Genomic DNA, 27,429 nt, shown 5'->3' on the forward strand with positions numbered 1-27,429 from the left:
AGTGGATTGACATTTGAAATGAGTGTCGTGCCTTCACGGAGAGAAGCCGGATTCATCATATTTTCATGGATTAATAAATTAAATTCTGCTCTGTACCCTAAAAAACTATTACCGCCAGAGAAGACTGACTGGAACTCATCATCATTTGAACTACTTTTGGTACCACTTTTGACATTTTCGTAAAAACAATAAATTATTGTGATTACGCTTGTTTGTCTGTCACTCTTTTATTTATATTAGTAGGTAGTTTAAAGAAATGGTTATGGGTAGGTTTAGGGGTAGGTGTAGGATTAGTGGCTCAAAATATCGTTTCAATGTTATATTTTTACTAAAATTGTCATTTTCCTACACATTTCTGCCCATTATGTTTTATTCTTTTAACATTCTGTATAAAATTGGTAGGTTTTTAGGTTCGGGATGGGGTTTAGGGATCTTACATTTATCTACAAAACGATAAAAGGGAAATTATACATATATCTTTAAGACATGATAAGATTCGTAAATATTTTACGTTTTTTTTCGCTGTAAAACGTAAGTATTTTTACGTTTTAGTGCCATAATTACATAAATATTGTACGTTTTAGCACCTTTCTAAACGTACAAAAATGTACGTTTTGTGTCTTTGAAAGTTACGTATTAATACCTACGTATTAACAATGAGACCAGGCTGCTTCTACATAATACAGTAAGCTTCAATGAGCAATATAATTTGAGAACATACAGTTTACGTTGCTAAGAGTGGTTGCTAAGGGTGTTGTGTAGTGATACACAGAACTGTTGGGTGAAGCGGTCATAGCCGTGTTTTATCGTGAATAAAACAAAGCTATTGACCAATCAGAATCAAGGACAGGAACTAACGTTTTATAAATATGTATTTTCAACACCCCCAAACTTTGTTTATTTACAGGTTTAAATGGGATATTTCTGTGATTCAAAACTAATTTAAACCTGGAAATAAGTTAGGATTTTGAAAAAATTTCTGTTCTGTTCTTTTTTTTTTCTTCTTTTTTTTTTTTTTTTTGTGATCTTCTGACTGTACTTACAGCATGATCAATGAAAAAAAACCTTTGAGTTTTCAAGTAATGATTACAAAGGTTTTTTTTGTACTGTTCTTGGATCAGTGCAAGCACCCCAGTGAGGACATAAATCGAAGTTTGTGTTGTAGTTTGAACTGGCAGTGACTAACAGCAACACTGAGAAGTAATATACTACAATAAAAAGTAACCAGCTCAATTTTTGGAGTAGCCTACTGCTATAAATGTAAAAGCACAACATATTGATATCCAATATACTATCTGCAGTTCAACTGTAGTTAAAAAGTAGTTCTGGGACCACATTCTTCAACAGCCTTAATGCCATATGCAGTAAAACGATGCAAAGCAGTTAAAAAGACAGTTTTATCCTTCACAGACAGTGACTGCCTTAAATCCAGAGTTTTCCCCCAGGAGTCCCCGAAGGCACTCCAGGAAGTCCATAGAGAATATACCTAAAAATATATAGCATTTGTACATGCACATGGCATTTCTAACTATAAACTTTTTTCTAGATGTCAACCTAATTATCTTTTAAGCATTACATAATGTAGCAATGTTACTTACAATTAAGTCATTATAAAGTGTTACTGAGAAAATCTGTCCTTTTTATTTTGAGGGTCTCTGGGTTGGCTGACAGTCTGGATGAGGGGGTTCCTGAGTCTTTAAAGGTTAAAAACCCTCTGCAACATGTTTTCTAATCTAAGAAAATATTATATTTATTAGGCAACACTTGCATTTCAGAAGCTTTTGTGAGAAACTCAACTAATGCAACAATACGATATACAGTACACGCTGACCTTAGTAAGACCTCCTCAGAGTCATATTCATTAGAAACGAACATCTAGACCAATCTGCCTACCCATATGGTCTAGTTTAGATGCTGTATTCATCTTTTTCACTGCTTCAGATAAACCCACATGACTGTCGCTAACCTTAAAGCATTCTGGGCTTAATTTCCTCCATTGTGAATGATTTTGTGATGGGTGTACACAGAGAACAATATTTTCAAGGCGACAGTCCAAAAATGTACATTTTGATGATTGCCATGTCGTTTGCTCTCCGTCTCAGTAATGGCTATCACACGATAAAATGACAAAAAACTGTGTGCGTGGAACATGTTGGTTATTTCTACAGGCCAAAAAGGAACATCCTTATCTGTGTTTTTCAACCATTTCTCTCTCTCAAAGGCAAAGGTACACATTTGCATGTCAATCACAGTAGAGGCTGACATTAGAGACAACATGAGAGAAGTGGTGAAAAAATATCACAGAGGCGCAAATGTAATCATTTCCTTTATGATTCCCAGCTTATTGCCGTTGCTTTATTAGAAAAAGAAATCCCATAGCAGTTCTGAGACTTGCCCGTCTCAATAACAACGAAGCTTAGCTACCAAAGAGTAGTGCTTATTCAAACATAATAAATGATACGTATTCCTTTTAATTATAAGGAGAAGAAAGAAGCACAAAGTACACAGTCACCCTCGAGGAATGTTTGAATTTCTCAAATCAAATCAATACACCAATGCACACAATATTTCCTTACTTTAATAAAAATAGAAGGCAAAATGACTCAACGGACACATTTCTTTTTGCATAAAGAAACCACAAATGCCACAAGCTGAGAAGCATTAAAAGATTAGTTAAAAAAAAGTTTCATTTACTCACCCTCATGTTGATTATAAACCTATATGACCTGTTTTATTCTGTGGCACACAAATGCAATCTTTTCAGTGCAATCACAGTGAATTTAGACTGGAGTCTTCAAAAATGACCATAAAAGTGGTCGACACACATGCTCAATATTCCAAGCCTTCTTAAGTCATACAAAACATCTGTGAGATGAAAAGACTGCACTGTAAACCTGAACAGTACTACTAACTTATAAAGATTGAGTACACTGCAATTAAAGTCTGTTAAATCATTGATGCAACTTAAAACAACTACATTTTCTGAACAAAGAGTTTAATTTTATTTTTGTGCAGCTCAACATTTTTGAGTAAACCCTTATACTTAAATTATTATTTTTAAGTTTACTGAGCGACATAAAGTGACGTCATCCACATCATGTCGTTGCTCTAACCGACGTTATCAGAAGAATCCATTCAACATTACACTGAGTTACAGCAGATTTCAAGTTCCCAGCATGCTTTGGATCACAATGTGTAAGGAGAATAAATGTTGAAATTGTGTGTTATTGTGTGTGTTTTTGCACAAGATTAATACAGGGGAAGATTTGTTATTGTTTATTGTTCTGTTATTTTGGTATTTAAATGTGTTTCTGTGATGCAGTTTTGTAGGGTTACCATCGTGGTGAAGAGTAGTGCCTGTGGTTAGGTCGAGAATTGGCTGCCAAACTTCAAGGTTATATAATGGATGTTGATTAACAGTTCATGCAAGTGATAGTCTCTTTGGTTACATTACTGGTGTGCTGTTACTAACTAACACTTAACCATAAAGTTTAGGTTAGTTTATTCAATATTTCAATTTAATTGTAATTAGCAAGTTTGTGTAGTACAAAGTTCATTTTATAAGTTGTACTAAAATTATCTTTGAGTTGTTTACTTAAATGTTTTGAGTGTACTTACTGGGTTTTACAACCACTGCATCAAAATAATTGAAAAATGAGAAACATTACGAATGGTAAACAGTTTTAAGTACAGTGGACTTAAACATTAAATAAAATTAAAATTTTTCAGTTTGACTTAATTGTTATTTATAATTATTGTTCACTTAAAAAATTTGAGTTCCTTAACTTAATTTTTTTTTTGAGGTAATTAGTGTCTACAAAAATTGAGTTTTCTGAACTTATCCGGTTTTACAGTGTCGTTTAAAGCTTTATCTGTGGATGACATTCCCCTCCAGTGCGACTTGATTTGTGAACTGGATGAGCTGATTCAAAACTTATACATCTTGAATTACACACAGTCAAAACATACACTTTGGTCTGTTCCAATCCTTACAGCTTCATATGTAGTCACTGAATGAAGTACTTTTTTTTTTGGTGTTTTTTATCATTTTTATTCACTTTCATTATATTGGTGGCTTGGACATTCTTAAAGTTGCAATGTAACCGAAATAGCGACAGATCTTTTCTTACATATTGTGAAACAGATCATTGAAAAGAAAAAAAATAGAGTGGGGACTTCAGTCGGCATTGGCTGAATTGTTTGATCTGAGTGCAAGCTTGCTGTTGATTTCCCCGGAAGATCAAGTTGTCAAAATTACATTTTATTCATGAATCGTTCAAAATAAGATCTATAACAAATTTAGAAAACGGATTATTTTCCATTTAATGGCTACTTTAGCTTTTGTGTTGAAAAAGTAAATAACAGAATTCTTATTTTTGTTCAACGATGAACGACCTCTCTCATTTTTTGTTGATCTTTTTAAGGTTCAATACGGACATCAAGTCTGGACAGAAAAATGAATGTGTCATTTAACAAGGAGGGCAGATGTGTGTGTTCAAAGGGAAAGACACAGTGAAGGACACAGAACAGATGGGGAGACAGAGAGATAGGCAGAACACAAGACATACAAGACAGACAGAAAAAAGAGACAATGAAACAGGGAGCTTTGCACAGACAAGCCAGTTAGATATCAAGGGAAAGGAGGACAGGGGTTATGTGTGTCCCTTGAGGGGGAAAAAATAAGTTTAACTTTCCTGAGTGGCCTGCATTGGAGGAGATCACTGATTTTTATGCAGCGACTAATAAGTTTATCAACACAGGATGTCAGCAAGCATATGACAAACGGATGCATAGTTTTGTTAAAACAGGAAAAAGCACACACAAAAGAGGTTCTAGAGTAACTCTAGAGAGGGACTGACCAATGCCAACGAAGATCACGTGGAAGCCCTCCTCCTTCAGTGAGGTCAAAGTCATCCCGTTCTGCCCCAGCCCCTTCTCAAGAACAACCTGTCAGGAAAAAAAAACAAAAAAAAACACTACATCTGTCTCGGCTGTCTCCATCTGTCTGTATTATTCACATAAAGAGGATGTTAGCGTCAATTATTCTACGCTGCTGTGAATTCCAGGACATAATTACATCAATCATCCTGCAACCTTTGTGACGGCAGTATACAGACGAATATAGTTATGATACATTAGTGCAAACAGAGTGATTCTATGGTCACATGTGCCGCTATGTGTTGGAGTACAAATGACAAATAGGCCCGTGGTTCACAAGCGGTGGGTCGCAAGTCTATTCTTAAAGGGTCACAGACTGCAGAGGAAAATAATGCTAAATGCAAAAATTAAAACGTATACAGCTAACAAGATAATCATGTACAGTTAGGAAAGTAAAATATACATGTTTATCAAACCAGACATAACACTTCCCTATATATTGTTGTTGACATTAAAGGCTGTGCGTCCAATCAGATTGTACAGAATTGTGCAGCAAATTCAAAAAATAATTTGGTAGAAGGCAGTTAAATTAAGACAAATGCCAAAATGTACAGCTTATATGACATTAATTAAAAACCAAGTACAAAACTATGCAAGGTAAAGGAAAAGGAATACTATACACTGAATATTTCATACTAATAAACAAATAGTTTCATGTGCCAAAATTAAAAATAAATGACTAAAAAATTTATTGTTTTAAATGCTACAAGTGAGCAGCACATTTAAATATCCAGTATTGGCAGAAATACAAAAAAAAAAAAAAAAAAAGTTTGGGGTCGGTAAGATTTTTGTAATGCTTTTGAAAGAAGTCTCTTATTCTCAACCAAGGCTGCATTTATTTTATCAAAAAACTTTTGAACAGTAGTGTATATCCAATATCAAATGATATTGGTAGTGATTTGTCATGCATCCCTAAATCAAATGCACAATAATTTAGCATATTGTTAAGCCTATGCAATTAATGGTAATATTAGTACATTTCAGTGTTCTATTGTAAAGATGACTTGGGGGTTGTAATCTTGGGTACATTTGTTGGGTAGTATGTGATTCTAACTCTGTTTACGGTAAGGGAATTGAAGAATTTAAATTTTTGTTTATGGTGGAATATAGTGGAGTCCTCATTGACAGCATTTGTTTTCTCAATTAAAACCACTGAGGCCATGAAAAAAAAAGTTATTTGCTGAAAATGAATAAAGTGTTGATATAAAGGTCAGCTCATGGGAGTCAGTGTACCCCTTACCTCACCTTAACCAACCTTCATTGAGTTTGAAACCCTTTCCCTCACCCCCCCCTCTCTCTCCAGCTCTCTCAAGACTAAAATCAAATTAATCATGGTCAGGTGATCTGGATGAGGACTATCGATTGCCATTTCTCACCATCACAGCTCTCAGGCAATGGACAGATGGATGTCTTTGCCACTTGCCTCACTAATGTGGCTTTTAATTGTGTTTTGTTAGCTTGCTTTTTTCCCTGCATGGTTATTAATGTCAGTGACATTTGGCTGTTGATGGGTTGGAAGGATCTGACATCCTCCCATGTCTCTCTCACTGGTACCTTTACACCAAGATCCTTCATCAGATCAATCTCAAACTGCACCACCTCATAGGGCAAACGGAACTGAGGAATTTCAGCAGTGCTGCAAAAAAAAAACAGGGAGACACACAAAACAACTTTTAATATTTACAATTGTTTCTTTGTGGCATTATATTGATTTGTCACTAAGGATGCACTGATCAATCAGTCTACTAAGCTTTGTTCAACTTTGTCGCATTGGCAGCAGTCTTTCTTGATCATGTTTGTGCCAACTCTCATTGAAAATGAATAATGTCCAGTTGCTTTGACGCTGTGCAAATTGATGTCCGCGTGAACACCCCATGATGCATGTGAGAGGTATGGCGAATATGACAAGCTCGGCGGCATCTCAGTCTCTATCAGACGTGAGTAAAATAATAATAACGGGGATTACAAGGTGGTGTATAATTCAGACTTCTTCAGTAAATAACCTTTGGGGCAAACGGCACCTGTTCAAACCACACACGTGATCTCTTTGCACTTAAGTGTGTGTTCCCCTCATTAAAGGTCCAGGAGGAACATAATGTTTCCAACACACACACAAAAAAGAAAAGACAGCAGGTTTTTTTTTTTTTTTTTTTTTTTTTATAAATATAATAATAATGTATGATATTTAAATATACACTACCATTCAAAAATGTTGGGGTCTTTTTTTTTTTATGTTTTTGAAAGAAGTCTCTTATGCTCACCAAGGCTGCATTTATTTAATCGAAAATACATTAAAAACAGCAGTATTGTGAAATATTATTACAATTTTGAATAACTTGCTCAAGTAGCCAAACACGCTCTATCCGTGGTGTTTCTGTCTTACATGCACATACAAACAAACGCTCCTGAAGACAAAGAAGTGGATGACATGTTCCTCAGGCACCCTTTTATACTCACAGTCGCACCTGTAGTGACGTCATTGGGTGTCGCCGGCCAATGCAATTGTCGTGTTTAGACACGTGCTTCAGACACCAGTCACGCTGGAGGTGTTCCCCATAGCGTCTTGTCAGACGCAGTGTCTTGTTCCCCTTCTTAGGGAACCATGGTTACATTTGTAACCCGAGATGTTTTACTGACACTTGATCAACTGAATGTGTTCTTGCTGAATAAATATATGAATTTCTTTTAAATCTTTCTGACCCTAAACTTTTGAAATACATGATGAATAAAACTGTAATAATAATAACGAATGAATTATAAATAAAATTAATTATATACAAAACTATCACATTTAATTACATCTGTGTTGTACACAACTGGTTTGCCTATCCTTAATATACTATAAATAATATAAAAGTTATCCAAATAATTCTACAAAATATTTCCTATTATTCATAATATTTTGTAAGTCTACTTGTTTTTTAAAGCCGTGTTAAAATGAATATTTTTGAGCTTGTTTGATTGACAGTTAAACAACCTACTGTATTTTTGTCAACAAAAACTAGACAGCTCTGTCTACTTACCAGATGACTATAACAGGACATTATGTTTTTTCTGCATGATTGCAGTTCTCGACCAGCTAAGACCAGCATGGTCTTTTCAGACTGTAGTTAAAAGGATCTGTAACTTCATATTTGTAGTAGTGACTCATAACCTTTAGTTTAGCAGAAGAAAAATTCTGAAACATTTACTCTACCTGAGGCCACCGATGTATTTCTGTTTCTCGAAGATGGTGATGTTGTCATAGCCTAGCCGAGCAAGGAAGGAGGCACAGCTGATGCTGGCAGGGCCGCAGCCAATGAGAGCGATCCTTGTGTGGTAGCTCTCTGGCATTTCTTTTGCCGGGGGAAGCTCTGGATTCCTGATCTGAGGGATGCCCATCTTGCTGAACACCTGAGGAGAGCACAGGAAAGTCCTCAAACAAACTTCGCCATCATTCTGGCTCTTTCTCCTACTAGGGCAAAATACACATTTACACATAAATCCTATTTCCCCGGCTCTGTAACCTCAGGAATATTTATAAGGAATCAGTCTGCAAATTACAGTTCAAAGTTGATCTCTCTAGAGCTTTTTACAGTAAAAGCACGGATCCGCTCGAGCCTAATGAAACAACATTACGCTGTGATTACCTTATTCCCTTTCCTCTCTTATTTAGCTCCAGAAAGCCTTTCAGGCCCAGTTTACATCATCTCATTTCAACTCACTGTTTACCAGAAGCAGCCCTGGGCATATAATGTGATTTACTGTATGTGATGTACTGTACAGTTCCTGCTTTACACTAATGCAGGAGCTGGTCTGTGTATGTTGGCGAGCTCATACTGAGGAGAGGAGAGGAGGGAAGGCGAGCAGTCGCTGATGGCCCTGTCTTGGGCTTATCTAATCAACAGGCTGATAAACAACCCTGGCCTTTCACATTTGAGAAGAGAGGAGCTGTCATCTCTACGGTGAGAGGTGACGGGGAAGCAGCTGACGGGATGGTTGGGTTGGCCTTCTCCTGCAGGACTCTCTGGACCTCTCATGGATGTTTTTTTTTTTTTTTTTTCAAAGAGGGTGAATGTGAAAATGGAGGGATTTGCTGAGGTCAGTTGAAGAGAAGATAAGACTGGGTCATCCTACAGAAAGGCTGCCATATGTGGACACAACGTGTGTTTTTTATTTCAGTATGCAAATAAAAAATATATACACATTATTTATTTATTAAAATAAAATGCTTAATTGGCCTGTCTTTTTCTTGCTGTATTAGTAAATGAAGAAAAAGCTTCCAAGTTTATGTTCAGTAATTTCACTTTAATGGCAATGAAACCTACTAAAATAATAAACTATTCCAAAACTAATAAAAAATATAAACACTAGTATAAGCTACCATTAAAAGTTTGGGGTCAATACGTTTTTTTTTTGTTTTGTTTTTTTTTAAAGAAATGAATACTTTTATTCAGCAAGGATGCATTAAATTGATAAAAAGTGACAGTAAAGACATTTATAATGTTACAAATAAATACTTTTTCAAATAAATGCTGTTCATTTGATTATTAATATTATAATATCATTTGATATTATAATGATTAATAAGAAATGTTACTTGAGCTGCAAACAATGATTTCAGTGGATCATGTGATACTAAAGACTGGAGTAATGGCTGCTGAAATTAATTCTCATGAATAAATCACACTTTAAAATATACTAACATATAAAACTGTTTTTGAATGTTAATAATATTTAACAATATTACTATTTTTACTATATTTTTGATCATATAAATGTAGCCTTAGTGAGTGTAAGTGACTTCTTTCAAATAAAAATAAAAAAATTTATAAAATAGATATTTACCAACAAATAATCCCATATAAGCTAGATAAATATGACTGTGCAAAGCAGTAGGATACTAGGCAGGCGACATAAAAAAAAATCTCAATTCTAAAGTCCTTGTGTTCTACTTTTCTTCAAAAAGATTAAGAACTAAAGAAAAAGAGAGCAAAGGCTAACTCTTTCTCCCTGAGCTTGTTCTTGATTTACACCTTTGAAAAAAAAAGTCCATTCCATCAGAGAAAAATACTTTCCCACTGACTTTTCTCAGAGGAACTAAAACGAGCCTGGTGATTGTTATAGGGATGTGAGTGAGGAACTGAAAGTACAAGACTTAGTACAAGACAGCAGAAAGAGCAGAGGAGAATCATTACATTAAACATTACATTAAATCACAATTTAAGTCTAAAAATAAGATTTGGTCTTCAAATGGACAATATATTTTTTCACATTACTTTTCAGATTTGAGTTCAGTCTAACGATTATCTGAACATTATTTGCACCCCTAAAGTCCACAACAGACCTTTGACTTAAAAGCAACTGAGCTCCTTACCTCAGTAGCAAACTGCTGCAGCCCACCAATATTGATGGGGCCTTCCTCAGAGGCATAGAGGTTACAGCCCCCCACACACAGATCAGAGGTGGGACACACCATGCCACAGGTCAAACCCAGAGGGTTATCAGACAGTATTGCCTTGGCAGCACCGTAGTAGTTCTAGAAGACAAACAATAGCGCCAACGATAAACATGGTCTCAAGCAGCGCTTTGGAGATTTTACCTGGCCGAATAAAGCCATGTATAAGTGCTTATGCTTAACAAACTGAGAAATATAATACACAAAGGATTATAAGATTATCACTTAAGCCAACATCAATAAACTCTGTTCGGCGTAGCTGCTGAGCGAGCAGGTTCAAGCATTGTAATAGGTGTTACCTTGTTGGAAATGCTGGTGATAAAAGACTTGATATCCAAATTGGTGGGGCAGCTTTTCTGACAAGGAGCATCTGCACATTTCAGGCATCTATGAAAAAACAGTACATTTTTATTTTGAAATCTTCACAATTATATGCAAAACCAGTATGGCCCAAAGAGAATTTTATTCAATTGCTTTAATGCAAAAACCACATATTTAAACACCAAAGAAAGCTAAAGCAAGAAACTCGAATACACTACTGGCACCGCTGATGGTGTGCAGCAGTAGATAATGGTTTGCCCTTTGTGTGTTTCGAAAAAGGAGAGCTGAGAACAAATGCTTGATGCTTGTTTTATCCTAGACATGTCTCTGCACTGACTGTGGTGAAGACTGATACCTCTTATAAATACTGCTGACTTCATAATGACCAGAGAACTCCATATTGGTAGACAACAACATGCCTGCTTTAAATTATACATGGGATAATTTGGCTCCAGCCAATTAAATATTCAACGAGGAACAAAATGCATGCAGCACATTCCATCGGAGAGAGCGAGCGGAGAGGCTTTGGATATAGGTAAGGCTCGACTAGGTCCCTGTGACCGTGAAATTCCAGTTGAAACCTAGAGCTAAAATATCATGGTTTTGACACAAGAAGTGTAACAATGGTGCAATAATCATAGGTCAGTTATCTGATTCTTGGTCAGTTCCACATGCATCTTTAAAAATGGTTTGGCTCATAATAACCTGCCACATTTTTTTGCCATATCTGACTGACAGGGAGCAAACACATTCAGGCAAATGTCAGTGGTAAATAGAGGGGCTGCATGCATCCACAATAAAAGGATCACATCAAAATTCTGGCTAAAACCTGTGGCCAATCAATGTGGATTATGAGAAGGCATGGGAATCGTTAAGAATTCTGAAAAGATTTCAGCTCCTTCCATTTACAATTCTTTTAGTTCTGGTAAGGAATACATATTTGGGAAAAAAAATCAATTATTTAATCACAATTAATCACAAAATGATGAGATGATTTTTGAAATACATTTTGTTTATCTAGACATTGTAATGACTTTTCACAGTACTTTTAAAAGTGGCATAAATCCGATCTAATAATTGGCCTTAACTATATTAAACAACAATATAAAATAAACATATTTAACATATTTCATATATTTTTAAAAAATACTCTACTACTGACAACACTCAATTTTGTCATTTTGTCAGTAACCACACTTTAAGTCTCATCCGTTTTCTGTATTTCAGTCATGACAACAGTCGGGATAGTTTATAAAACATTTTAATGTAAATGGAATGTACATATGTTTGGTCTTGGTGGACTATATCTGCTATGCTGCTGCTACTTGAGCTATGGTTGCTGCTGTTGCGGAGCAAGTACAACTCTTCACTCCAGTTTACATGCAATTTTCATTATTCTGATTATTCGCTAATAAGTAAGCAATAAGGTATGAGAGGCTGTGCTGTATTGTGACTTATTCACGATACAGCACTAGCCTCGAGTACCTTATTGCTTTTATAAAACGGTTACCACACAATACAAATATTGAAGCCAAAAATATGTATCAATGCAACTTTCATGAATTAAACTTTTACCAAAAGCCTTCCTTCCACCTGAAAAAATAGTCCCTGACCATGAACAGCAACAGAAGTTACATTATTACGCCATTAAATGGCGGTAAAGACTGTCTTTATGAGTGAGTCACTCCATAGCGAAGACTTTTATATTGAATCCTTCAGTCTTTTTTCACTGAGTTGGCTGTCTTGTAAACATGTGCACGATGATGTAAAACACAAAGCTTACCTCATATGTGTGCAGCAATAGATGACACTAGGCTTTTATTTATTTATTTTTATTTATTTATTTATTTACGTTTATGCAAATTTTATATACATCCCCATGTTAACAAACTTTCAAGATTATCAAGTTTATAAATGACCAACTTATAAAAACAAATTTATGCTCACTTTATATGTAGCTTCGAGCCGCTCACTTTATATGTAGAAATGCTCACTTTATATGTAGCTTCGAGCCGCTGCTGTAACGCTGTACAAACGCTTTCAGTGTGAATACTCGCGCGTCTCTGCAGCTGCAGTGACGATGTAGTTATGCTCATGCGCTGCTCACGCGCCGCTCAAGCTTGCAGTGTGAAACCGGCATAAGGGTGTTGTGTAGTGATACGCAGAACCGTTGGGTGAAGCGGTCATAGCTGTGTTTTATCGTAAATAAAATGAGTAAAATTGGTTATTGACCAATCAGAATCAAGGACAGAAACTAACTGTTTTGTAAGTATGGTTATACCACATTCAGATAGGTATACAGTATGCATGTTACTGGCTACTGTTTTAATCTACTCACATCAACTTTAAAATAAATTTTTTATGGAAGTACTCGATATTATTCAGTGCCGTGATGAACATCACAATGCTGGGTTTTCCTAAGCTGTCATCGTGTTCTACGCGCCGTCTGGATAAAGTGTTGTGTTGACAGAGTTTTGATTTGAATTGATTGAGATTTGGAAAACTTTAGAATAATGTCACAGAGTTCATTCATGAAATTGTTGTGAACAACACACGTGCAGAACTGAGCACATGCGCACTTTGGTCATAGCGGTAATAATGTGATTAATGTGTTTACATGCCTATTTATTGCGATTAAAATCGGCGTACGCCACATAGTTTAATGCGAATATGGTTACTACGATTACGAGCTTAATCGCATCAGCTTGATCGAAGTGTTGTGTTTACATGAGCTAAAGTTTAATCGTAATATTGCCAAAATCCCATTATAATCGCATCTAAACGCACTCATTGAAACAACGAATCAGAACGCAAATAGAGTTTCATGGCTGAACTATTCATGTGTTTGATTTACTAAAAAAGACTGACTCAGATTCATTCATTCAGGAAATGAACTAAACTTAATTGACTACTTAATTGACATAACGAAAGCATGGAAGAAACTTAAAGCAATAAATTTGATCATATTCTGTAGCACGGGACTTCAAGGGCAAACATAGAGTTAATGCTGCACTGCTTGAGAAATGAAAAGCTTAGGCCTTAAATGTAATTCAGTCAAATAAATATGCATTTGAAGTTAGCTTTCAAGGGCAGAATAATTCCAGTATGGTCATTAACAGAGTCAGCTCTCCTTGTGGGCTGCGACGGAGATCTCTGATAGATGTTGCACGTTGTTGCTTCTGGGAGTTTTCCATTATTTAAGAATGGAGGCCGCTGGGATTCTCAGCTATGACATTATCTCACAGCATTTATTCCTTTAAATATTTGCTTGTGTCTAATAATGCTTTGCTTTTTTACAGTACGTACCTTGTTAGCATTACACACAGTGCTGCGCTGGAGGCACATTCACATTTTGAATTGGAAATTGGGCATTTTTCTGTTGTGTGAATGCAGTAGAAGCGCTAAGCTCTGACCCCTGTGCTCTTAAATTCAGCACCTTGTTTCATTATTTATTTGCGTGTGTTGCCTGGTCTTAGCACCTGCCGGTAAATGAGCCACAATGGGAGGTCAGACTAAACATGACCTCTGGAATACGCACTCTGCTCCAGCACTGTGTCAGCGGTAATACCTCATGTCGCTACAGTGTCAAAGCGTTGTACACTCATTTCATTTGACAGAGGTCATATCTGACTGATGTTGAGGAAATATATGTTCTAGGCATCCACTCATGTGGAGTGAAGTGCGTTTGTGAATCTCTTGCTGTTAATTATCCTCAACTGAGAATCCCATCAATAATCCTAATGAACCTGATTATGTAGAGTTGTCTGCACTTAACACAGCTGGAAGGAATATACAAAATGCATAAAATGACAAGGGACTGTATTTATTTCAAATATCTATGACCGAGATAGTACAGTCATCAGCAATGTCCCTGTTTTTTTTGTTTGTTTTTTTTTTCATTTTAGATTCAAAACAGCCTAAATAACTCCTGAAATAAAACCATAATTAAGTGCTAGTTATTGCATATGCTTGTGTAAAAAAATAAATAAATATGGTGTTCACATACAGTGTATAATTCCAGTTTAATCTGTTTTTTTAAAGGTTAAAAAATAATAAACTCACTGAACAGAAGGCAATTAAACTGAGCACACTATATATAGTCAGTTCACAGTTTCTATTTGTGGCATTGGACTAACACACTTAGTTAGATGATGAATATTATTATTGATTTAATTTAGTTGCATTATATACCAATTCAGTGTAGTTACTTATGTTATGGGCAGTCGATGAGCATCAGTTTGAGGGGAACGAGACAAGAGTGCCCTTGGGTTATTCTGAACAGTTTTCCATGTTAAAGTTTGTGTTGATGATTAAATGTAAATATGAGTAGTATAACCATATTTCATCACATTAGATTTTATCAAGGTTAAAATATACAAAATTTCAACTGTCCTCCTTTATAATTCATAGATACTGTTATGATTTTCAATTATTCAATTATAGCTGAAATACAAATGTCTCCAGTTTTCATTTCCGAAATCTGGTCACTGCATTTGTCTGTGGCTGCATACAAACAAAGGCTTTCTTTCAACCCTATAAGCCTCACATAAGCCTGACCTACACTACTCTTCCCTCTTACTACAGAAACGGAGGTCTTCCTGTAACACTTGAGTTTACATTCTCTTTTACTTGTACAGTCATCTTTCATAAGGATGCCTGCAGGATTTGCCTAAGGAATGCTAAAAAACCTGACCAACAGGGGAAAATATACAAATATAAAATTAATTGGGAAAAAAACAAAAACATGGTAATTGTAAAAGATTTTATTTGTAAGGATAGGGAATATAAAGTGGGTTGGGAAGCTTTTCAGCAAAATACACAGAAAACCGATTTGTTCCGGTGCCAACAGCTCACACACATTCATTACAGATTCAGCACACACACCTATTTCTTGCTCATTTCAATTGTGGAATAAATCATGAATCAACAGAACACCACAAATTTCATAACAACAACAACAAGTGAGTGCTTGTGGTACAGTTGCAAACACTACTGATCCTATAAAATTTTACAGATGAAATATAGTCTACAAGACCACTTTGTTTAAAGTGGTTGTGACATTTTCCTTATTCTTTGTACCATTAAAACATCCTGCAAGTTTCATAACTTAAAACGCCTTTCATTTATAAATAAATCATAATATAATCAAGCTCCAAATATGGTTTGTTTGGATTTTGTGGGATCTGTGATGCCACATGGGCAAATATATTTGCATATGACTGCCTCTAGTGTAAGACATCAACAAATAGTCATACATCATCACACCATAGATCCCGCCCACTGCCATTCATTTGTGGTTGTCCCACCCTTGCGGCAGTTGTTGCAAGAGAGAGGGAAAGTTATTCTGATTAAAGATTACAAGGGCAAATTTAAATAAATAAATAAATAAATAAATAAATAATGATGGTCACGCATAAATCATTTACAATATATTTACTTCAATAGTCCATAAAAAATAAGATTGGTAAATTTCATATTGACATTAAAGTCGGCCCTTAAAAATGTATCATTTCAGACAAAGTCTCAGAAAAAGGATGAAAATAATTTTTCCGCATATGTTTTTTGTGAAGTAAAAAAAAAAAATTTAAAAATTTAAAAAATTACATTTCAGTCGTGAAACTCATGTTTTGATTCTGAACTCTAATTCGTGTTCTGATTGGTTTGTTCAATGTATAGTTTTTAGCCAATCAATTTCATATATTCATTACCATTTCCCTTTATAACCATCCAAATGAATACACTATCTCTGCACACTATGCAAATTCTTATTCTAGCCTCCCACCTCCCAAGCACCACCTGTCTAGATCTGCTATGTTGGGGCAGGTTGGAGTTTAGGGTTAGGGGGTTAGGCTCTCCTGCTCTCTAGCAGCAGCAACAGCAGGAGCAGCATGTTTCCTGTAATTTTATGTCCTTAAAAAAACTTTTAAGTTTTGTTAGGGAACTGGAACAGAATCACTAAATTCTTCAAGATTTCCATTTCGTATTTGCTCTGCAGCAGCAGCAGCAACAATAGCTCCAGTATCAGCAGCACCAGCAGATCTAGTCTGCCAAAACCAAACCTATGTACATTCCATAATCCATTTACATTAATAAAATGTTTTACAAACTATCCCGAGAGTTGTCATGACTAAACTTTATTAAAATTTTAAATGAACCTCAAGGAACGTATTAAAATAAATGTCATGACCCCTTTAAAACCTGATGAAGACCTGATTCTCCAGCATGATTTAAGGATGATCCAAAGAGCATCTTGAAAGAACATCCAACCATTTGTACATCTGTCAATGCCACAATTTTTTTCAAAAACACTGTTGGACACTGTTGATATCTGAAATCAACCCAAACAAACCCACCCCTCTCTTCATTGCTCAGCCTCCAAAACCCTCCAATCCTAACTACCCTGCTCTAAGTCGGTCTCGAACCCCGGCCCGATCGCTGCTGGCAGGTGAGGCCAGTTTACTGACAATGACGCTAAACACTGCATTATCTAGCGGTCGCCAGTGTGCAGTGATTTAACTGCAGAACTCTCACTATCTGGCCACTGTTACACGCAATGCAAGAGTGGATGTCTGTTTATCACAGCTGACGCACAACAAAATATTGCTTCACGAAAAATAAAGCGCAGATGATGAGCAAACGACAAGGAAGCACAAAAAATTAACGTACAGTACACAAGAGTAAATACAAACAAGAGTTTGTTGTTGGTCGCCAACAGCACAACAGCTCCAGACAATCAATGACACTCAAACCCAGTGTTACTCACATGAGAAGTGGAATCAAAACAGCCTCCATGTCTGTTTTCAGGCCTTCCCGCTTAGCTCTCTCCAGCGCTGGAAAGCTTTTCTAATATTAACGCGGGTCCTAAAGTGCTTGCCCAGTCATAAACCTTCATTCCAGTGATATTCTTTTGAGCTCTTTTGTATTGTGTCTCATCTCTCTTTCTGCATATCTCTTTCATTTTTTTTTTCTTCAAATCTCTCTCTTGCTCGTTCTGTCTCCTGGACCGTCATACGCCCCCTAATGCTGATTGGTTACACCTTTGTTGTTGGTGTCGGCCCAACAAACTTCCAAACAGTGTTTTTTAAAAATGACTTACCCCACCTTTAATTTGGATTTAATTATGAATAACATTAGTTGAGGTTTTGTACATTTTGAGGTTTAAATTAGGTTTTAAAATCTAGATTTTCATTGTGGTTTTTTCAGGATCCCACTAGCGCACACTTGTTCTTGTGCAATAACACACAGCATGCGCATTACTCAGTGCAACAAAACATGATACAATGTTAGCTCATTTCAAAACCAACGTGGGCATTAGCGAACGCTGTCAAATCACCTCCTGCCTCCCACTACTACCAACTTAATCCCAAACGCTCTTCTGTAGAGATGATGAATTTATCATGTGTGTGTGGGAGGTCAACTTGGAGAGATACCCGTCAAAATCCTCACTCGTGAGGACATGTAACTTGTGTGGACCGAATCATAATGAGGACCCTAGAGAGGTGCCAGACCTCTCCGAGAGGACATGAGGAAAGTGTCCTCTCACAGACCGGCTCTGTCATCTTAATTACTTAAACCATTTTAGATACGACCAATTAAGCCTGGCTCCGAATCAAAGGGGCCTCCTTTTAGACTAGGTGCCGGGACAGCTGGGATGAGAGAACTGTTTTAATGATCAATCCACCTTTATATACTGTGGCTCCTGTGTCAAAGAAAATACAGGAAAAGGAAAAGGGCTTCTGTCAGGGGTGTGGTGGAGCAGAGAATAATAAGAGGAGTTATTCCTCATTAGAGCTCATCATTTTAACAACGCAACATGTTACTTGACTTCATTCATCTGACATCTGTGAAATCGGTTTGACAACAGACACTAAAGGCAGCTGTCGGCTTTGAGATCCTCGCTTTCAAGCAGGAATGTATCATATTAAGCCAAATTCACCTTTCAGACCATTAGTACAAGTGCAGTGAAAACTCTTGTTACTAGGGATGGAAATTGTTAAGAATTTAGTGATTTTGTTCCAGTTCCTTAACAAAAGTTAAAAGTTCTTTTAAGGAGTAAATAATAGGGAAAAGAAATGCAATTCCATTGCCAAATGATGAGATACTTTCAATAATAAATACATTTCTAATATAATTTAATTAATAAAGATCATTTTAATAATAACTTAAATAAAACCATTTTTACAGTACTGTTCAAAAGTTTGGGGTCAGTAAAATTTTAATTCTTTTATTTAGCAAGTATGTATTAAATTGGTCAAAAGTGACAGTAAGTTTTAAAGTTGTTTCAAATAAATGCTGTTCTTTTGAACGTTCTTTTCATCACAGAATCCTGAAAAAATGTCATATTTTCTACAAACGTATTAGGCAACTGTTTTCAACACTGATAATTAGAAATGTTTCTTGAGCACCAAATCAGCATATGTGACCCGTGCTAGCAAAATGAGTCGCAATGAGCAAATTTTCAAAAATGAGTTATTGTTATTCTCACATTCTCTATTAAAAAACTTCAAAATGATGTATGATTTGTTGGAATCCGACAAAAAAATGACTGAGCTACACCTGTTTGAAGTCGATAGAGTCAGCAAAGTCAATTTTGAGAAAATTCGAGTCAAAGTTTTCTGAGGGTTCCAAAACAAAAATCACCAAGCAACCATGCCTTAAAATCCCTGGAAATACCACCAAATTTGGCACAAACCAAGTCAAAACCCATATCTATAGAAAAAAATATATATATTTAACATTTATTTTCCATGATTCCACAATTGTTTGATTAACATTAATGAAATGTGATGATTCCTGATTCCTGCAAAAAAATGCTATCTATGAAAAATTTCAGTCAGGATTCAGGTCTCATCATAGCACAGAAACTGCGCTCGTTAAAATTACAAATGACTTACTTCTAGCTTCTGACCAAGGCTGTATCTCAATACTAGTGTTACTTGATCTCAGTGCTGCGTTCGACACTATAGATCATAAAATACTCCTAGATCGACTACAGAATTACATTGGTATCCAGGGACAGGCATTACGGTGGTTTAGGTCGTATCTATCAGACCGTCACAATTTTGTTTATTTAAACGGGGAAAAATCTAAGATAACAATAGTAAATTATGGAGTGCCTCAAGGATCTGTGTTAGGCCCTCTGCTATTTTCAATATACATGCTGCCACTTGGTAATATTATAAGAAGACATGGAATTAGTTTCCACTGCTATGCCGATGATACTCAATTATATATTTCAACACAACCAGATGAAAACTCTAAATTATCCAATCTGACAGAGTGTGTTAAAGAAGTAAAACATTGGATGACTAGTAATTTTCTTCTATTAAATTCAGATAAGACTGAAGTATTACTTATTGGGCCAAAAACCTGTACACAGAATCTCTCAGACTACAATTTGCATTTTGAAGGATGTACTGTTACTCCATCCTCGACAGTTAAAGACCTGGGTGTTATATTAGACAGCAACTTGTCCTTTGAAAATCATATTTCATATGTTACAAAAACAGCCTTCTTCCACCTCAGAAACATTGCTAAGATACGGAATATGTTATCTGTTTCAGATGCAGAAAAGTTAGTTCATGCTTTCATGACGTCTAGACTAGATTACTGTAATGCATTACTAGCTGGTTGTCCTGCTTCCTCAATAAACAAGCTACAATTGGTACAAAATGCAGCTGCTAGAGTTCTTACCAGGTCAAGAAAATATGATCATATAACACCAATTTTATCATCTCTTCACTGGTTACCTATTAAGTTCCGTATCGATTATAAAGTACTGCTAATGACCTATAAGGCTCTAAATGGTTTAGCTCCTGTGTACTTAACCGACCTTTTATCGCCCTACAATCCTTCACGCTCTTTAAGATCACAAAACTCTGGACTTCTGGTTGTACCTAGGATAGCTAAGTCCTCTAAAGGAGGGAGAGCGTTTTCACATTTGGCTCCTAAACTCTGGAATAGCCTTCCTGATAATGTTCGGGGCTCAGACTCGCTCACCCAGTTTAAATCTAGATTAAAGACACATCTCTTCAGCCAAGCATTCACATAATCCATCTCATATCAGATCAATTGCACATGACTATCTTTGCTTAATGTTATGAACAGCAGCTATGCTAATTATTCTCCATTTGCTTTTCTGTTTTACCTCGGGACGCCCGTCCCGAGGTGACTAGAGAGTACATCAGTTTCAGTTTGGATCCAGCCTCTTAAGAAGACCTCAGATGACTAAAACTTTGGAAGAGACGGCGCCGACTCCTGCGATGACTTCAGAAGATGCAACATCTGGATCAACACGCACATTCACATTCTATAAATCCTAATTATTGTTAATATGTAATTCATTTTTCCAGGAGCTCTTTGCTTCTACCTCCAATTACATTGCTAACAGTGATTGTATGTTAATCGCCTAAATTATTACATTATTAGCTAACTGCAGTCTCCAAATTGTAATGTTGATATGCTTTCTCTGTAAAGCTGCTTTGAAACGATATGTATCGTGAAAAGCGCTATACAAATAAATGTGAATTGAATTGAATTGAATTGAAACAGACAGCCTATATATTAAGACCTACTGTACAGCACAGATCTACTATGTTGCACATGAGATGTTTTTCCCCAACAGTTAACCAAACATTCACCTAAGACATAACAGATAATGTTTGCATGATTACGCGCTAAGACACATTTTTTGAAATACTGTAATTGTGTGTATATCGGGATCACGCGCTGTCTGAGGCGTCTTTGTGCTCGCGCTTCGGATCTGTCAGTCAGCGCAAGTAAGATCGTTTTGTTTACATCAGCATGAGTTTGAAAATCACATTTCATTGGTTCAGACTCATACCATCAAAAAATTTGCTATGAATAATCAGAAAGTTGGAATGCTGCACTTTAAAATAATACCAAACTTGTGCTGAGATGAAGCGGCAGTCGTCCAGAAGCGGGCAGAGAAAACAGCATTTTTCATGGTCAAAGGAAAGGTACTCCTCTCAGAAAACGCACAAATAAAGATACTTTTAGATGTTTAATTGCTATTTGGAGCATTAGGATCACTAGATGCGGGCTTAATTAACTCATTTTTGTGGAAACCTTAATTTTGACCAAAATTGACATTTTTCACTTGTTTTGCCTGTAGCTGGAAATTAGCCTGTGCTCATTCCAACTCATTTTGCCAGCACAGGTCACATATTAGAAAGATTTCTGAAGGATCATGTGACACTGAAAACTGGAGTAATGATGCTGAAAATTCATCACAGGAATAAATTATTTAAAAGTATATATTAAAATAGAAAACTTTTATTTTAAATTACAATAATATTTCACAATATTATAGGTTTTACTATATTTTATACTAGTCATTTTTATAAAATATCTTCGACAAAACACATAATGTGTATCTTTAACTACATGTAGTCATATGAACAAAAGTGTAGTTACTCATGTTTAAGTCTCAGTTGTAAGCTGTATGTCACTGATTCCCTAAAAAACAACCGCCTCCCTCATGCGAGTCATATAAGAACACTTCTCAGTTCCCAACCCTACCTGACCAAACCAGAGCTCTGTTTAAGATGAGATTTGGACAGACCAGTTCATGATTTACCACAAGCAGTTAAAATGTTATGATTATTTTATAAGTGAGAACAAAATAAAAATAACAAAGATCCACCTGCCTCCATTAACTGAATATGTCAGGAACGTGTCAGGAACTAGCTTTTTAAACTAAGTTTTAATAGAAATGTCTTGTCATATCAAAGTAGGCCCTATAAACAATTCAAAATGACGACTAAACTGCCTTTCCTCATAATCATCAAGAAATACCTTTGGATGAAACATCACAATTTTCCTTAGTCATTATCTGATTTATTCTGAAATCAAAGTGAATTCATGCTGCAAGTGCTTGGAGTTCTCGATTTCACTGACATGAAGGTAGAAGCATAATGAAGCATCTTTGATAAGAGTTTTGAGGTATGAAAGAGTAGTATTTCAGTAACTTTTGCCTCACTATGTGAACCAATCTGTGGTCTTTAATGAGGAGTCAACTTCCTGGCTGTTTCGTGACACTGGGGATCCAGACTTGGGGCTTCCTCTGCGCCCAACAAACAGGCCAAATAAGCCAGCTGCCTCCTGTGATGAGCACCAGAACAGTGCACGCCGCTCGGACTTTCATGTCCAGCATTATTAGCAGTTATAAAACCTAAATCTTTCATCAAATCTGCCGACAGTCACTGCAGGGGTGTCTCATTTAGAGAAGGATTAAAATCCAACCTCTGCAGGACAAAAGTGTGTATTAATGTATCCAGTATCGCTCTGGCTCTCTTTCTTCCCCCAACTCTTGGTTTTCACTGCTGTTTTGGGTTTTGTTTTTTATTCATGATCAGCAGATGCAATGCTGTGCTCATGCATATTCGATGCCATGCAGAATTAAGACATATTATTCAAATGAAGTCATTATGTGGTGCTATTTCAGTATAGTTTTGAATAGGCCATTATGTTGGGAAGACAGATGTCCGAAAAACAGATCAGATGTGATCAGAACTGATACAGGGTAAACGATCTGACTGTCTTTACCGGTTTTGTCGTCAGTGCTAGTATCCTGTGGTTGACTGAGAAAGGCTCATCTAAAGTCAACACACACTGCTTTTAGCACTTTCATTTCACTACAAACTAAGTCCTGTTTTACACCACACACATAATCAGCACATAATTGTCACTTCAGCATAACTGCAACGGCAGACTCGTGTTTCACATCTAACCAAAGTGTGGCTCTATTAGGGTTCGGCAAAATAGCTACAAAATATACTACTGTTCAAAAGTTTGGGATCAGTACGATTTTGTTTTTTTTAAAGAAATTAATACTTTTATTCAGCAAGGATGCATTGATTTGATCGCAGCTGACAGTAAAGTAAATTGTTACAAAAAAAAAAATCTATTTCAATTAAATACTATTCTTTTGAACTTTCTATTCACCAAAGAATCCTTGATAGAAAATGTATCACGGTTTTCAACATTTATAATAACAAGAAATGTTTTTTGATCACCAAATCAAGACTGGAGTAATGACTGCTGAAAATTCAGCTGCCATCACAGGAATAACTTAACTCAAATATAAAACAGTTATTTTACATTGCGGTAATATTACTGTTTTTGCCATATTTTTTTAAATAAATAAATGCAGCCTTGGTGAGTATAAGAGACTTATCAAATACTTTACTGACCACAAACTTTTGAACTGTAATGTATATCCTAAATTGAAAATATACACTTTAAAAGTATTAAATAAACAGAACGTTCCAAAATTTTTGTATTTGCTGTTAAGGTGTTTTTTTTAATAAAGATTCAAAGTAAGTTTAGTAAGAACTAAACCACAGTAAAATAATCATGCTTTTCACATTTTTTCAGTAAATTAATGAAACTGAGACGATATTTAATCATTTTCATTTATATGAGCAAGTGTTTACAAAGCAATTGTGCAAAAAGTCAAACAGCCTTTACAAAAAAAGGTAAAACAACAATGTCTGACGATTTTGAAGTTGGAGGAGAAAATTAGTTTCTCGCCCTAACGCGGTACTTCCGCCTACGTCACACGTGACCTTTCCAATGTGATTACGTAATGCGTGTTGCATCGCAGAGCAGTGCAAGACGAGCATTTGTGGTTAAAAAGTATACATTTCTTATTTTTTTTTAGAAAATGACTGATCGTTAAGACCCTTATTCCTCGTCTGGGATCGTGTAGATCCCTATGAAGCTGCATTTAAACTGCAATTTGGACCTTCAACCTGTTGGTAACTGTTGAAGTCCACTATATGGAGAAAAATCCTGGAATGTTTTCCTCAAAAACCTTTTTTTTTTTCGACCAAAGAAAGAAAGACATAAAAATCTTGGATAACATGGGGGTGAGTAAATTATCAGGAAATTTTAATTCTGAAGTGAACTAATCCTTTAATTACTCACCCTCACGTAAATGACGCACGAGAACAAACCTCTTCTGGAAGCTCAAAACTGCTGTGTAACCAGTGAGGTTCATTCTCGTGTGTTACGCAGCACGTTTGAGCTTCCGGAAGAGGTTTGTTCTTGTGCGTCATTTACGTTCGGTAAAGCATCTGTTTATGTTCGCTGATCAAGTTTAAATGCGAGTAAAATCCTAAATTAAATCTGTTTATCATAAAAAGCAATCGTGTCTCTTTAGAAAATGTGGACTAAACCGCTCAATTTATATGGATTAGTTTTCCGATCTCTTCCGATGAACTTTTTGAAGCGTCAAAGATCAAGTTGCAGAGACATCTTTCATGAACGAAAGTCTTACAGGGTTTGGAATGACATTAGGGTAATTAATGACATAATTTTCATTTTGGGGTGAACCAACCCTTTAATATATTAAAAACATATTAAATGCTCTCATGAAACTTTTTTTTTTTTTTATGACACAAATATAGTTAAATGAGAGTTTTGAACTGATTGCAAAAGTAATCTAATGACACTGCCAAACAAAAAATCCTTGCTAAATTTGATACTGTCTGCAAAATCATCATAGATACATTGTAAATATTCACTCAGACCCACGCTCTATGCAGAAAATAAAGTGATATGGTTTACCACATTCAGTTTTTCCTTTATATTTATTTCCTTTAATATCAGCCATAATTTATAAAAAGTTTGTTGGGAGTGAGCTTTTGAGAATTATTACAAACTATACCATTATGAAATCTAATTACAGGAGGAGATCACATTATACGGTAATTAATTTACACAGAATAAAACCCAAGGGCCAAAATGTAGATTATATACAACTTAATCATTGCAATTTAGTCAGAACAACCCTAAACTATGTATGTTTTAAATCAATGAATGAATAGTTCATTCTTTATATTGATAAACAGGTCTCTCGTGCAAAAATAGACTCAACTTTCAACAGCTCAACTTTCACTACACTTCTGCTACACAGCACTTACACGCTATTTGCTGTAACCTGTTAACATGGGTACAGAAATAAATATGTTAGTGGGGAACAGTCCTAATAGCACACAGTCTTATTCATATGAAGATCATACTTAATATATTTTAGATCCAGATTATTTATAAGGCTTTTATCATTTGCATTGTTTTTAAGACTACAAACAGAAAGCTACACCAGAACACCAGAGGTCCTCATGATCAAGTATTCTGATGTTGTCTTGGGATCCCCAAAAGCATTTTCAACTAACAAATTAAACATTTACATTTTTCACTGTGCACTGAGCCTTAGCATCTACTGCAGGGTTGAAGAGTCAAGGCAAAGCCCAGAGGGAGGCTTCCCTCCGACAAATTAATCCCTGAGAAAAGCAGAGCCGAGTTCTGCCTGTACACCCCTCTATTCCCTCAATAATGAAGAATGACTTACGACGCTACTCGTCCTCACCTCGCGAAACGGCACGCACATGCACACACGTTCCTTCGGCTGCCCACCCGAAACTCCTCTTTGCATTGACTGTGACTGTTGCCATGGAGACCTGCTTACCTCAGCGCTTCCCGAAGTGCCCCACGCTCGCTCAAAGTCGTGTGCTTGATGTCATCAAAGTTGTTCTCCAAATTCACACAAGACTGTGGGAGTGAAAAACACACAGAGACATTGTTGGGACAAAGTGGCACATTTCCTGAATTTTAGGGTGTATTTTTAACAAAAATATCTACATTTATGTCAGTGTGTTAATTACACAGTGAATTTATTACAGTGAGGTCGACATTTATTAAAGTAACTCTATATGTACTTTTCAAGAGCACTTTTGTAATGCTAAGGCTAATTTCATAGCTACCATTTTATGAATGACGGACATCTGTGAATAAATACTTTTCATACAATAAATACTGAAATGATTTACGATTGTTTTACTTTTAGTTTAGGTTAGCGTAAATTTAAACATGCAATAATTCATATATTTATTAAGAATTTTTATCATTTCAAAACCTGTATGACTTTCTTTCCTGTGTGGAACACAATACTAGGTATTTTGAAGAATGCTGGAAACCAAACAGTTTTAGAGACCAATTTCTCCAAAAAATCTACTATTTTCCACAGAAGAAAAAAGTCATATAGTTTTGTTTTGGAAATTGGAACGATATGAGGGTGAGCATATGATGACAGAATTTTCATTTTTGGGTAAAACACCAAGTTCTGTCATGAAACTCCAGATGACGCAGGCTGACGGGTCCTTAAAGGGTTAGTTCACCCAAAAATTAAACTTTTGTCATTAATTACTCACCCTCATGTCGTTCTACACCCGTAAGACCTTTGTTCATCTTTGGAACACAAATTAAGATATTTTTTATCAAATCCGATGGCTCAGTAAGGCCTGCATCGCCAGCAATAACATTCCCTTTTTCAATGCCCATAAAGCTACTAAAAACATATTTAAAACAGTTCATGTGACTACAGGGGTTCAACCTTAATATTATAAAGCGATGAGAATACTGCTTGTGCGCCAAAAATAACAAATAGCGACTTTATTCCACAATATCTTGTGATGGGCGGTTTCAAAACACTGCTTCTTTGGCTGTGTTGAATCTATTCGTATGAATGTCCTGCCAAGATTACTCTATTTGTTTCAGATGTTACCTATTGAAGTGCCAAAATCTACCTCTGATTTGCTGAATAAAATGCTTTCTAAATTTATTTGGCAAGGAAAACGGCCAAGAATAAGGTTTAAAATATTACAGTCACCAAAAACAAGTGGTGGGCTGGGACTCCCAAACTTTAAGTT

At 35.9% G+C, this 27,429-nt stretch overlaps 1 protein-coding gene across 3 annotated transcripts in view; it reads right to left on the minus strand.

Annotated features, from left to right (window-relative positions):
* LOC127495656 (dihydropyrimidine dehydrogenase [NADP(+)]) overlaps positions 1 to 27,429 on the minus strand; it is a 146,399-nt gene that overhangs the window by 87,575 nt on the left and 31,395 nt on the right. For all 3 annotated transcript variants that reach the window (XM_051862599.1, XM_051862600.1, XM_051862601.1), the window contains 6 exons: positions 26,190 to 26,272; positions 10,675 to 10,762; positions 10,295 to 10,456; positions 8,135 to 8,331; positions 6,493 to 6,574; positions 4,860 to 4,947 (listed from right to left, as the gene is read on the minus strand). In XM_051862599.1, coding sequence (XP_051718559.1) covers positions 4,860 to 4,947; positions 6,493 to 6,574; positions 8,135 to 8,331; positions 10,295 to 10,456; positions 10,675 to 10,762; positions 26,190 to 26,272 — 700 coding nt within the window. The remainder of the gene's footprint in view (positions 1 to 4,859; positions 4,948 to 6,492; positions 6,575 to 8,134; positions 8,332 to 10,294; positions 10,457 to 10,674; positions 10,763 to 26,189; positions 26,273 to 27,429) is intronic.

The sequence above is a fragment of the Ctenopharyngodon idella genome, chromosome 15, assembly GCF_019924925.1.
Source record: "Ctenopharyngodon idella isolate HZGC_01 chromosome 15, HZGC01, whole genome shotgun sequence".
Taxonomy (NCBI): Eukaryota; Metazoa; Chordata; class Actinopteri; order Cypriniformes; family Xenocyprididae; genus Ctenopharyngodon; species Ctenopharyngodon idella.